At 38.4% G+C, this 14,042-nt stretch overlaps 2 protein-coding genes across 5 annotated transcripts in view; one reads left to right on the top strand and one right to left on the bottom strand.

Annotated features, from left to right (window-relative positions):
* FRY (FRY microtubule binding protein) overlaps nt 1-11,890 on the top strand; it is a 159,439-nt gene extending 147,549 nt beyond the window's left edge. For 2 of the 4 annotated variants that reach the window (XM_031061396.1, XM_031061395.1), the window contains 4 exons: nt 4,514-4,531; nt 8,095-8,205; nt 9,681-9,874; nt 10,429-11,890. In XM_031061396.1, coding sequence (XP_030917256.1) covers nt 4,514-4,531; nt 8,095-8,205; nt 9,681-9,874; nt 10,429-10,687 — 582 coding nt within the window. In that variant the 3' untranslated portion in view covers nt 10,688-11,890. The remainder of the gene's footprint in view (nt 1-4,513; nt 4,532-8,094; nt 8,206-9,680; nt 9,875-10,428) is intronic. The other 2 variants (XM_005426367.2, XM_031061397.1) reach the window with 1 other exon arrangement.
* Nucleotides 11,891-12,670: 780 nt separating this feature from the next.
* The window catches only part of ZAR1L (zygote arrest 1 like), a 1,836-nt gene continuing 464 nt past the window's right edge, over nt 12,671-14,042 (bottom strand). The window contains exons 2-4 of the mRNA XM_031061407.1: nt 13,498-13,590; nt 13,283-13,357; nt 12,671-12,883 (exon numbers count right to left, since the gene is read on the bottom strand). Coding sequence (XP_030917267.1) covers nt 12,740-12,883; nt 13,283-13,357; nt 13,498-13,590 — 312 coding nt within the window. The 3' untranslated portion in view covers nt 12,671-12,739. The remainder of the gene's footprint in view (nt 12,884-13,282; nt 13,358-13,497; nt 13,591-14,042) is intronic.

Here is a 14,042-nt window from a genome sequence, read left to right as displayed (position 1 = left end):
TCCTGCTGTACTTTTCTTCCATGTTACTCCCATTTTATCTTCAGCTGTTATATTCTCCTTCTGCCCAACAGCAAAAATTGCCTTGTTGAAATACACTTGGATCAGTAGTTAAAAAACAATGACTGTGAAATGGCCAGCAAAAATATTTATGCTGTAGATAATTATTTAGAGCTAAGGAAAAATATCTCTTTATCAATTTCTAACAAAAATTTCATACCAAATGTACATGTGTATTGATTTGTTGTTTATGTTTCTTTATTCCATTTAAGGAATCGTATTTTCAGATATCAATACCATCAGCAGTTAATACTGCTATTTGATATACTAAGTATAGGAAACAGATGATAACTTGGTGATATATAATGAGTTAAGGAATGTTATTTTGTTGGGCTGTTGCCCTTTGGAAGAAAGACAGCAGAGGGATGGGAAAAAGAGGGGGCTGGACAGAATTAGCCAAAATTGGGAAGCAAGCAAACAGCATATAGAAAAAAAGTGATGTTTCCTCTTCCCATGTATTTTCACTTATAAAAGATAATAGTTACATATTCAGAACACAGACTTGCCTGTTGTAACCATTTTTTCAAATACCTTGTTTTAATCTTAAGTTGGTTTCAGTTTGTCTGTCTTCTCCTCCAAGTCACTTTATTTTCTTCTGTCTCTATCTTAACCTATCTTTCCTATCTCTATGTATTTGTCTTCTTGTCTTTGAACTCCCTTGATTTTTGTTTTTATATGTCATTTTCCAAGAATCCCAAATCCTTGCCACCCCTGCATTTTGGCTTCCTTGACCTTATTAGCAAATCTGATTTTCTAATAAATGCTCTGGCTGCAATCACAGGCGGTGGGAAAATTGTTCAATCTTCCCCCACCTAGCACTGGCACACGCAAAAGTTAGGCACTTTCCAGTGCATTTAAAGGAGATACTGTCTCTTCTGTAATTGTGATGGTCTGCAAGGAGCTATTCTGAAGTCAAAAAAAGACACCTGTAACACATACCTCTGCCTCTCCTGCAAGAGGGAGGTGGAGTATATGGCACTGCTGGGATGTGCGTGGGCATTCCGTTCCCTCTGATGTACAGACACCCGGAACAGTGACTTCAGACTGTGGTGTTACATACCTTGCTGTAGACAGCTTACTTTATCCTCTTCATCTCTCTTTTGGAAATGGATGGAATGGGATGGAGAATGACACATCTTGCTGATCAATTGCATTGTTTCATTTTTGAAAAAGTAAAGAAATAATGCTAAGGAGAAGGAATAACCTGAACTCATATCTGCTGGCCTAAACACATCTAAAAGTCAGTAGATACCATGTTAGACCAACCTGTGTGGGTTTTTCTAACTAGGTGTTCTCTGTTTTGGAATTAAATGTGTGTTTTGTGAAGCCAGGGTTGGTATTTACACTCCTTATCAGACGACTGAAAAGAAGGTTTCTTATTCTTTTAGTAGTCCCTGGTTTCTCCCCAGCATTATTCATTCAGGCCAAAATGCATTACTCCTTGGAAGTTGATAGGATGAACAGGCATATTTCTTTTCTTCCCCTACTCATTCACCTCAATTGAAGCAGCTTTTCCCAAAGGAACAATATGTTTATTCAATGAAAGTGTAATGGGAGGAAAAGGCCAGGGAAACTGAGGAAATGCAATTAGGAAGGGACAAGGAAAAATTACTCCTAGACTGGCAAGTATTTGTTTTCTTATCTTTCCTCTCCACTTCTCCCTCAACATGAAAGGCTAAAGAATCTAATAATTGCAGGGGGGAAAGTCTGTCTTACAGCAGTAGTCACAAGGGAACCTGCCCAGACGCAAACTCATTGAGGATAGTCTAGGACCTGAAATCCTACTGAAAACTTCTGTCCAAAAAAAAATTGTTTAGCCAAGCACAAAACTGGGCTACTCCTGGAAAAGGTTCATAATTAATGGTAAGGAACAAAAAGCAACAGCTTGCTCTACAAAAGGCAGAGATGATAGATTCTTAGGACTCCTTACCTGGTAAAAAGCTTGAGGGGAAAACAGACCCCTTTACAGATGAGACAGATGTGAGACCAAATTCAGCCTTGTCACAAATAGTCGTGTCACAAATGCCTCCTGATGCTGGTAACAAATTTGGCACAGTTTCTCTAATCAGATCTTATTTCAAAATAATTGCACATGATTTGTTGACTATTATTACTATTACTGAAAATGGGCAAAGGCAAAAATTGCTTCTTCTGACATTAAAGAGGCTTGAAATAGAAGTTGTCCAGGTCAGCTGCTAGAACTAGCAACTTTTCTGAAATTGGGTAAAAGCTTCATGTCTTTCCCCTGCCTTATCATTGCAACAAATTACATTATCTGGATGTGTGTGACTTGTAAGCTTTGATGCTACTTTGAGCAACAGAGTCTCAATGACACAGGAGGCAATTTATAGACAAAAGATAACTGCACATGCCATTGTGTCCTTCTTAGATGCTACATTTAGTGGCTGCTTAAAGAATTGGGCAAATGATGCAAGTACTCTAAACATTTGGTATTTTCAGCTGCCAAAACTACTGATTGTGTAGTGTCTGTCAACTAATCTAAAACACTTCCCTTACTCTAAGAATCAAACAAGAAATTGAAAAGTCTGAAGGCTATGATCATTCCACCTGAGCCCTTGCTGCTGCAGAAAAAAAGAAATATCACTTAAGCCAGTAAATAATCTCTTTTGAACTTCCAAAGAATATTTCATTTTATGCTGAAAGAGGGAGGAAGTTACAATCATCATATTGGAGAGCAATATGGAGCCGAGCATCAGTAGCTCAGAGAAATTTTGTATCCAGTATATTTTCTTCTAGTGAAGAAGGAAGTTTTTCATGTAATGTGAAACCCCTTCCTCACCCCCTTTTTTTTGGCTTGCCCTGGTTTTGGAAGCAGTACAGAGGAGACAGTGTTTTCTGGCAAAAAAGACCATGGAATTCACTTATTTGCTGCTTCCGCCTCCCTCTTCCCCCTTCTTTAAAGTAAATTCCATGGCAAATTAGAAATTATATATGGATTCCAGTATTTTTGAAAGTCTAAGTGAAACTTGGTGGCATGCTAAACTTCAGAGTAGCTTGAGACAAGATTTGAAAAAACACAAGCCAGCACACCTGTGAGTTTACTGGAACACAGTGATCTGTCTGCTCTTGTCTTCTTCTTATCTTGAATTTAGCTTTATAAAGCTTCATTTATGTGAACTGCATGGAAGTCAAGCTAAAAAGTTTTTTTTTTTTTGAAGAGTACTAAATAGAAGAAGAAACTATTCAAGCAACGTTAAAGGACAAAAAAAAAATAGAAAGTATCACAAGAGCTTAAAACTTAGTTTGTCATGGTTTTATAGAAAAGCAGTGCAGGGTTTGGGGCAACACTTTTCATATATATATCTTAATAGTAAGGCCAGTGTAAAGAAAACAGACTGAAATGCTCTGTTAGGCTCATCAAAGTTAATATTATTTCACATTTCTGTATTTCTGCCTTTGTATTGAGGTAAAGTAAATAATTTTAATAAGAATTCCATATGCTTATTAACACTGTGTGCATATGCACTGACATCAGGCTGTAACTGGGCAGATGTGGTTGTGTTTGTTACTTACAGCATTTACATGATGATTTCCTTCATGTAAAATGTAATGAGATTGTAATATTTGTAAAATAAGAAAAGCTGCATTAAGTGAATACAGAGTGCAAATATTCTTAGCAAAGAAAAGAGGAACATTTCTGTTTCAAAGAGAGCACTTAGTCCCCTAATCTTTGAAATGCTAATGTAAGTCAATTAGAATTTTTATTGTTATTGGAACAGGACTTGCACTGACATTTTAATAGCTTCAGAATTATAAACCAGTGAATCATTAGTGGTGAGAGGAAGGGATACAAGGCTCAACTTGTGGCATTGCCATGTAGTTAAACAAAATTGGCATTTTCCACACTTTTTTTTTCTTTGTGATAGTCATAATTTGAAAGTTATATGCAAAACATTTCCATTGTAATGTGCCAAGTAATAAGCCCAGCAGCCATAAAACTTATCCTGCAATTTCATTAGATCTATTTGTAAAAAAATAGAAGTATTTTTAAACAAGAAAATATTTAGAAGTAGCAAAGTTCAGTTTTATTCATCACTTGAAAATCATTCCTAATTTTTTTAGTACTTTGCAATATGAGCTTTTCTTAATAAGAAAAAGGCAAATTTAAATAAAAGTATTATTTTGAGAGTTTTCTAACACTATTTCACTGTAAGTTCTTGAGCTGCTGGGTAGGATAAATCTAAACTAATAAATCTGAAGCTCTAACTGAGGATATTTAGACTGGAATTTATCATTAGAATTAAAGCTTGATTTTATTAAGAATGCTGTGCATGTTGAATGTGATATTCCAACCAATTATCAGGTTGAGGCAAGCATTGCTAATACTGCTGATAAGTTATGCTATACAGATGGGCTGTGCTTCCTATTGCATGCATTACACTGACACTATACTTTCTTTCCTTTCCTTTTCTCCTGTGCCATGCTTGCTGTGTAGCAAATGGAATCTCTTGCAGTAAGTTGAAGTTCTTTGATATTTTTTGTCCATCTGTGGATGGAATAATACACCCCAATTCTACTGTTTTACTTCTAAGCATGTTTTCTTTTTTGTTATAATTTTCCTATACAAGACGTGGTTCTAAATGCGGTGACTAAAATTATTTACTAACATGTGTTTTGTGACATCAAAAAATACTGTGCCAAAATTTTGACACTTTCATATGCTGTTTCAAATGGTCATTTACATACATTTTTACAAATCAAGCTTTTGAATGGATGTAATATGCTGGGTCAGGAAACATTTTTTGTTATTTTAAAATTAATAATTTTCCATTTTTCCTAGTGAAAAACTACAATTTATAGTTGGAAGTTACATTTCAAATGGCTTTTGTGTATATGTTGATAAACAGTTTCACCACTATTGGTTTCTAATACTTACTCAGGAAGAACAAAAATTGAGTTTCTTGATACAGTAACTAAATACTAAGTGAATCAAGCTAGACCCATTAGTTTGACCTTAGTTTGTTTTCATTCAGGTTAACAGCCACAAGGGTAAAACTGAATTATTGTTCTTCAAGGACTAAAAAAAATCCAGTGTTACAAGCTATCATGAGATGGGTTTTTTAATGATGCTATGCTTGTTTTCAATTAATTATTAACTCCCTGACAGCTCCAACTATATGTGTATGTAACTGCTATGTAGTGTTGCTAGGTCTCCAAAATTTGAATAGAGAGAATTTGATCCCTGCTGGGGAACCTCAGGCTGTGTCCCTACTTGGGAGCTGAACAGGACCAGGGAGGAAACAAGTGTCCCTGGGCTGGCACTTGCTCGGGTGAGCGATCAACACCTTCCCTGGCAGGCCACCAGCCAGCCCCTGACATGCCTGAGCATGGTTTGAGAGAAGACAGAAGCCTAAGCCATCTCCAGGAGGCTGTATCTAAACAATCAGTCTTTATTTTGGGAAGAGAATGGTTAGCCACAGGATCGCAGATTTGCCAGTACTCTGTGCCCTTGGTTACAGAGGATGGCCCCTGGGCAGGTTTATTTCACTGGCAGTGTTCCTCATGCCCTGCCTCTTTGTTCTGATAGGCTTTGTCCCTGTCCACAAGTCAGTTCTGCCCTAGCACACCTGCTCCTTACCACAGATCTGCTGGGCCTTCTTTCTGCATTTGTGGGTCTTTGCTGTCATATCCAGTCTGGTGGGATCATAGAACGGTTTGAGTTGGAAAACACCTTAAAGATCATATAGTTCCAATCCCCCTGCCATAAACAGGGACAGCTTTCACTAGACCAGGTTGCTGAAAACCTCATCCAGACTGGTCTTGAACACTTACAGGGGTGTCTTGAACACTTATATACACAACTTCTCTAGACAACCTGTTCCAGTGCCTCCCTACCCTCCATATAAAGAAATTCATCCTAACATCTACTCTAAATCTCTCCCCTTTTTTGTTTAAAGCTATTGCCCCTTGTCCTGCCATGATCTGCCTTTGTAAAAAGTTGCTCTCCATGTTTTTTATGTGCCCCTCTAAGTTGGAAGGTTATTATAAGAACTTCCTGGAGCCTTCTCTTCTCCAGGCTAAACCCTCTCATCCTGTCTTCACAGGAAAGGTGCTCCTGATGCTACTCAGGATGTGGTTTGCCTTCTGGGCTGTGGGCACACACTGCTAGCTCATGTTCAGCTCTTCATCCAGGAGAACTCCACAGGGCTGCTCTCAATGAGTTCCTCTCCCAGTCTGTGCTCTGGTCTGGGATTGCCCCAGCGCAGGTGCAGCCCCTTGCATTTGGACTTGTTGAACCTCATGAGGTTCTCATGGGCCCGCTTCTTAAGTCCATGTCTCCCTGGACGGCATCCCATGCTTCTGTGTCATCTGCAAACTTGCTGAAGGCCTTCTCCTTGCTGAAATTCCTCCTTTCCATTTGGGACAGGAGCACTCCAGTGCTGCCCTCCAGTAATAGGCATTAAACATAACGACACAGATACCAGATCCAGAATGGCTCAGAGCAGGCAAATTTACAGTGCTGAGCTCTGCTGCTCTGCTGATGCATGTGCCTGGCCTTCAGTAGGACAAACCCTGCTAGGCTGACACCTTCTGGCTTGGCACTATCCTCCTGCTCCCACTTGCCTCCACAAACCCTCTTTAGAAGGAGACTAGCTCTGCCTCATTTTGGCAGTGCCCTTGGCTGTTTGTTCTGATGGATAGTTGGTGTCAACCTCACCCTGATGAAAAAAGATGAAATTTGCTTTTGACCTTAGCCCCTCAGCCTTGTGAGGCTGGTACAGAAATCTGGGGAACTGGAACACTAAACTGTGGTTCTAATTTTGGCTTATTATTAAAAAATGTGGCACTTAAATGTTGAACCATATGTAAATAAAACACTTCTGTCAAATTGACATTTATAATGTACTTAAAGTACTTTCTATTAGTGTTTGTGCTGACATTTGCACAGTCCCAAATTCAGCAAAGAGCTGCAGCATGTGCTGGTAACGAAGCATGTATGAAGTGCTTTAAAGAAGAAAACATTAATAGCTTCTTCTTTTCTGCCAATTTTGGCATGAAGCTCTGCTTTAGTTCCTCCAAACAGATGGAAATATCACTGAGCCCACCCCTGGTCACGGTGTCTGTTACCGTAGGCAAATCAAATACGGTTGGAAGTCTGTAAGGCTTTCCTGCCAAAGGGTCAGCACAAGGTCAGGACTTGCAATTGCAGGATTTTCACTTTTTATATAATTAGCTGAATATTAAATGTCCCTCCCTTCTTCACCATGATCCAGCTGTGGAACTAAGAGATTGCCCTCCTGTTAGACACAAGAATATCAGGAGCCATGAGCATATTAACTTGACCTCTCTGGCAGACATGCCCATCACCCATTATTTCAAGGTCTGACATCTTTTATGTCATGCTGCACTTACACTGGAAGAAACAAGTGAATATTCAAAGAGCAATATCTACTTCATCTGGGACAATACTTCATAGAAGCCAAATACCCTCTTATGCCTTAAACTCCATCCATCTATTGTATAATTTCTTTAAGATGGTGGAAAATCCATGAGCAGTGTTTTAACTTCCAGGGCTGGCATTTCCTTCTTCTCATTCCTAGATGAATTTATCACCTCTGTTTCTCTCTTCTCAGAGGAGCAGGCAGGAGCTTTAACCATCTTGGACTGCTTTTTCATGGCTTCTGTCTTAGATTTCCATCCCTTGGAAGAGGTCTTTGACCTTATCTGAAATTCGGGAGTTTCATGTTCTATGCAGAGAATTCACTTCCTGTATTCTCTTTCTGCTTTCCAGCTGCAAACTGGAGACAGTGAAGGTAACAAAAACAGAATATTTTGAGGCTGATGCTGACATGTGCTACACGAGACCTAGCTGTCATAATTTTATTTTCAATGTTATGTATGACTTAGCTGCAGAAGAAAAATCATTACTTATTTTCTGAAATAGTGTATGATCATACTTCAATAAAATAATGTTTTTGAGAACAAACTATCTCTATGTGTTTTGCTAGTTATTAAAAATTATCTAAACTCACTAATATTTATTAATTATTTCCTCTCCTACAAATCTTTCCTTAGCAATTGGAACTCTGTCAGAGATTATATAAACTGCACTTCCAGCTGCTGTTGCTTTTTCAGTCCTACTGTAAACTTATTGGACAAGTGCACGAAGTGAGTTCCATGCCAGAGGTATGTAACAAACTACAAAGTCCTATACTGAAAATTCCACTTTATTTTCATGTTCTTATTTTTCCTTTCTCAAGACTTAACAACAAGGATCCCACTATTTCACACTGACTATAAATCTGCAGACTATAAATTGACTATAATCAACTAAATACCTTAATGTCCTGTATTTTTAATAATGTAATGTTTACAAACCTTTTTATTTAAATATTTTGACACGACACACTCTCACTTTTGGCCCAAACAGCTTTTTGTTTCAAGATAAATCCATGAGTCTTACTGTAAAACAATTTCACAAGAACAGTACTGTTAATCAAGTTTATGTTCAGCAGTTGCTTAAAATACGTAATACTTTGAAACATATTTGAGGTGATCACTTTAAGCTGAATGATTATCATTTAAGAAAAGATTTAACTTACCATTCCATGTGTATTTTTCTCCTGGTATGGAGAAAAATGTATATATTTTAAACTATTGTGGAGAAGAAGTTGTTGTACTCTGCTTTGTAAAATAAAATTTGAAGCTCTTACATGTATTTTATGACATATGCTAGTAGTTTAGATAAGGCCTATAAACAGAAATTGTTTTATCAGATGTGCTGTCGGAGTAAAAAGAGTTTGAATATTTATTGTATCTTAAGGATACAATAAATTGTATGTTGTGAAGGCTGGCTCACATTGTGACTGGGCTGTTCACTTTTAAGACAAGACAGGACAATAGGCATCTTCTACTACTACTACTAGAGCAGTGTAAGTTTTAAAAATATTTTGTATTCCTTATAATTGATTTCTATGAGTGTATTTCACAGTTACGACTTTGTTAAATTGTTATAAATAATGTAGCCTGTGGAACTGGGAAACAATTGTACAAAGAATAGCTATTTTACTATGACATTTGCATATTTTGCTGGATCCATAAGCTATTACTTAAAGGAAATTCCATTGTCAGTTCATGTGACAGTGGTTATTTTTAGCATGTAGGAGCATGAAAAAGTAGATCCTTGAAAATTATTAACTAATTATTTATGAATCTTGTGCCATATTAACTTTTCAGCCTGAGAAAGGGTTATACATTGCTTGTCCATCTGTTAATTATGTCAGATGCTGCATGTGTTTTGTAAATAAATATCAACATCTTGCTAGGAGAAGTACATGCTTTCTTCAGTTCTTCCACTATGATGTGAAAAAAGTAAGGGTGAAAAATAAAAGCTTGTTCAGATATGCTGCTGCATTTTAGCAAGCCAAAACTACAGCATAATGTTAAAGGATGCACAAAGGTAAAAAAAAAAAACAACAAAACATGTAGTTTGCTTTTTCTCTATATTGTACAGAGATCAAGAAATGTCCTTGTATTAAATTGGGGTCTTTTCCATAATGTCTACATCCAATATAGCAGTAAGGACAAACTTGAAGTATCTACTCCATGTGGGGCTTATGGAGAATGAAAATACCCATCTCTCATTTTTCTCCTTGGAACAGCTGTTAAATATGTCAAGAGAACTGAGTGAGCTGAAGAAAAATCTGAAGGATGCTACTGCTGCACTTGCAGCTGAGCCTCTGACAACAGAATCTGAGCCCACATTCAACTCTACTGAAGCAGCTATTCAGTCCATGCTGGAGTGTTTGAAAAACAATGAACTTGTTAAAGCTGTCAGACAAATAAGAGAATGCAGGCAAGTTTTGCTACATGGCTCATATTAGACTTTCATGTTATCAGAAAAGTATGCATTTATTATCTTCCTAATGAAACATAATGCACAGGATCAGCATAATTAATTATTGTTTCAACAAGGAACACGGGGGCATTGATACTGGCTTTTGGAGAGCGTGCCACAAGTAACTATCAAACATATGCTTGCAACAATTAAGATGTTTAATTCCATTCTGTAGATCAAAAGTCCTGTGAGGCTCTTAAGCATCTTTATTGAGTTAATTCCTTACAGGTGCATGTCATTGGCATGAGCTAACATTCAGCCCAGTTTCAGTTACACCTATTTGAATGAGTTTTCTTAACCATTTTTTAAGATCATGGAAATTGCACTTTTATGTGTATTCAGTGCCTGGTACCAGAATATGAGTAAAAAATGAGTGGTGTAAAACGGTGAGTTGCTTTAGGCTTATAAGCACGTGCAAGTTCATTCTTCTTTTAGAGATCGCTGTCACATAGCTCTGCTTTCTGCTAATAAACCCACAATGAAATGCTTGCTCTTTTTCTGTTTCATTGCAGGATTTTGTGGCCCAATGATATCTTTGGAAGCACCTCTGATGATGAAGTCCAGACACTACTGAATATTTACTTCCGCCACCAAACCCTGGGTCAGACGGGCACCTATGCACTGGTGGGCTCCAACCAGAGCCTGACTGAAATCTGCACCAAGTTAATGGAACTGAACATCGAGATCCGCGACATGATCCGCAGAGCTCAGAGCTACCGGGTCATCAATACGTTTCTTCCAGACTCCAGCGTTTCCGGCACAAGTCTCTGACAGGACCCTTGGGTCCCCTTTCAAGCTGGGAGTGCTGTCCTGTGGGAGTGAGGTGGCTCGATGTCTTCTCAGCCTTACAAAGGTTTGGTCAAACTGTACTCACTCTTGTTACATTTAGGATTTCTTCTAAAAAGCGATGGGCTGAACTTCAAATACATAGCAATACTGTAAGGACAGAGGTAGCATAGAGTACCTGGGACAACATCCTTTGTTCTGTGTTGCACAAAAACCAGTTAGCATTTCACTGAGCAACTGCAACTCACTACTGAAGAAGTGACTTCCATTGCATACCAAAGCCTACTACACTGAACAATACTTCCTTTATAGCAAATTAATTTTTGGTTGGCAAAAGTGCAATGTTTCCTTCACAAAATAGTATTTTTTGTTAAAAAAACAAACCTTGTACATTTTTTCCTTTTTTTTTTCTTATTTAGTTGAGTGAAAGATGGGCAGAATGAAGCTGGCCACGGAATCTCACAAACTTGTTGGTCAAAAGCTGAGAGCCTGTGTATATGAAACAAACTGTAAACAGACTATAATTTAATGTACACTGTAATTTGAATATGATTACTGTATCTTAAAACAATGAGCTGCTATGAAGTACATTTCCTAATGTTACTAGGCTACTGTCTCTGAAGGTACTGGATCATATTGTAGAGGTCTGTTCTTAGGACCCCCCAAGGATCATGAAAGGTCTTGATAGATTTTTCTTTTTTTTTTTTATTAAGGACCTTGGCTGCTTTTTACTAGAGGTTTGCTTTTATGAATATATTTATACTATTAAAGGATGGTTGATCTAATTTAACTTGCCATTTTGTAGGAGAAAGTCCCATCACAGAGTCAAATCTTTTGAACTGTTAAGCATGCATATTTTTATTTAATATAAATTTTGAGTATAAAAAGTAAAAATATTAATGTGAAATGCAAGTTCTCATGTTAAGTTTCTTCAAAGAGAGGTCTTATTTTATTTGTAATGTATATATAAAAGTCATGACTATATGGGTTTTTTCTTACATTTAACTGCTGTCCAGTGTTAAATGTATGCATGTAAATCTGTTGCACATCTGAGACACTTTTATTCTAACAACTATGTAACTTATTCACACTGTAAATACACTTAACTGTTTTTGTGAAGTAACTTCGAAATTTGGATCAGTACATCCATTTAACTAAAGTATAAAAGTCACATATAGTCACAACACAGTATGTGCTTGTTGTGAAAATTGTGTTCTTGTCTGCATCAGTACTGTTGCACATGGTATCCATGATCAGCAGCCCCCCAAAAAATACCCATCTCCTGGTTTATGCTGGAACCATTCATAGAAAAGAGTGAGAAATGTAACTACAGCCTGACAAAAAATCCTCACAACTCAGTGTGGAAGACTACAACAGCAAAAATAGTTTCATTGGTCTTCTACTGACTGTGAAAGCCTCTGAACTTCCTTCTACCCTAAAGAGTGTTTTTTACGCTGTCACAGATGCTGCCATCAAAAGGTTTTTCCCCTCCTCATTTCAAATGTGGGCAGCTTACACCCCCTTTCCCACCTATTTTACAGCCATAGTCTTGTTCTGGCAGATAGTCTTTGATTACCAAGCAGCCGTGGTTTATATATATATATATTTGACAGAGGCAGGGGGAAGACACATTTGCATTTACACCAGACTTCACCCTCCAGAATATTTGCATCTTCCACCATAGTTCAGTTTGAGTGACTGAAGAAAAAACTTGCTATTGTAGCCTGAATCTTAGCATTCCCTGAAGACTTCAAAACAAAGTCTGCTATCTTTAGGAAATCAAATGGATTGCTTCCTTACAGATAAGCTTTCCTCTTTCAACCAAGGAGGCTGAAACTAAGGGGTATCAAACTAGTGCAAACTTTTTTTGAACTTTTATTTACAGCATACATTCAGTGAAATTACATACTTTTAAGTTATTATATTTTACAATAATACCGAAGTCTTAATCCATCATCCAATGCCAGGTCAAAAGCCTTGAGTCAAAACATTGCAAAAGGCAAAGTGCAAAGCACAAAAGAGAAGAGGGCACATGGATCAGACAACGTATTTGAAGCTGTAAGTGCTATCACAGGACAGCCTTTTGCCTTTGCAGCGGCCACAGAGCTCTTGGCGATGAGGTCTCTTGAGATCAATATGTCTCTTCCTCTGAGGGCAAGAGCAACGAGTCTTGGAACAGATCTTAAGAAACAAAGACATGTTAGTAGTAGTAGATCAAAGAGGATGCACTTCATGTTAGACTAACATTTGGTTTTCCTTAATAAGAGCAACACATTGGGGCTGATATACTTAAGAACTCCTGTGGTTAAAAGCCCTGTGGATTTCAGGTGCTAAGAGCTTTCTCACATAGCAGCACAAAACCCTACCATACATGTAGTGAGCCATAATACTATATCAAAACTGTTTAGGTAAACTATCCATGGGAGGAGGGAGGCCTACCCCAATACACATTTCCCAAATAACATTTCCTAGCATTTTGGTGAAATCAAGTTTTCTTCCAGATAAAGTCAACATCAAATTCAACAATAGAATTAGTGTATATGATAACATCTGACACTCAATGGAGTACAGTTAACTTACCTGGCACTGGATTGTTTCCACTCGATAGGGATTGAAGCCTTTTTGGCATTTGCGACAGAGCTGCTTGAAGTACACCTGAAAAAAAGGCAAGTTCTGTTAGTATAGAGACTTCTTCAAGGTGTACAGGTACCTAAGTTTGTGCCAAAACATCTGATTTGTCAGATTTTATGCCATTCTTACAAGTCTCAGGAGAAAAAAGATTACTTGTTAACTACCTTGTTGCTTCCAGAAATGCACCACACGTAAGCACTCTCCCATCTGGTCTTGCAGTCTTTGCAGTGGAAATAGCCATACTTCTGCTCCAAGAACTGCAGAGACAGAGTTCACTGAGCATCCTCCAGCAGCCCGAGAGCACCCAGCCCAGCTCCCTCAATACTACTACTCCCCAAGGATGCTGAGACACTGAAAAAGATTGCCCAGGAAGCCATATGGGAAATATTTGAAGCCACATTGAATGGGGCTCTGAGCAACAGGGTCTAGCAGGTGGCATCCCTGCCCATGGAAGGGAGGTTGCAACTGGATGATCTTTAAGGTCCCTTCCAACCCAAACCATTCTGCCATGCTTTGATCCACACGTGTGGGTTTTCACAGGCTGGAGGCTCTTCTGCTCTAGATGAGACAGAGCCGGCCCGGGGCAGGACAAGAACCACCGTGCCGTTCATGAAGGGATTTCTGGCCTCCCTGCTCGAGGGTTCGCCCCCCGCCCCGTCCCGGCGCACCTGGAAGGCAGCTCTCTGCCTGGGAGCCGCGGTCTCCTCCC

This window comes from Geospiza fortis, unplaced genomic scaffold (genome assembly GCF_000277835.1).
Source record: "Geospiza fortis unplaced genomic scaffold, GeoFor_1.0 scaffold181, whole genome shotgun sequence".
Classification (NCBI taxonomy): Eukaryota; Metazoa; Chordata; class Aves; order Passeriformes; family Thraupidae; genus Geospiza; species Geospiza fortis.
This window is presented reverse-complemented; position numbering and strand designations above follow the sequence as displayed.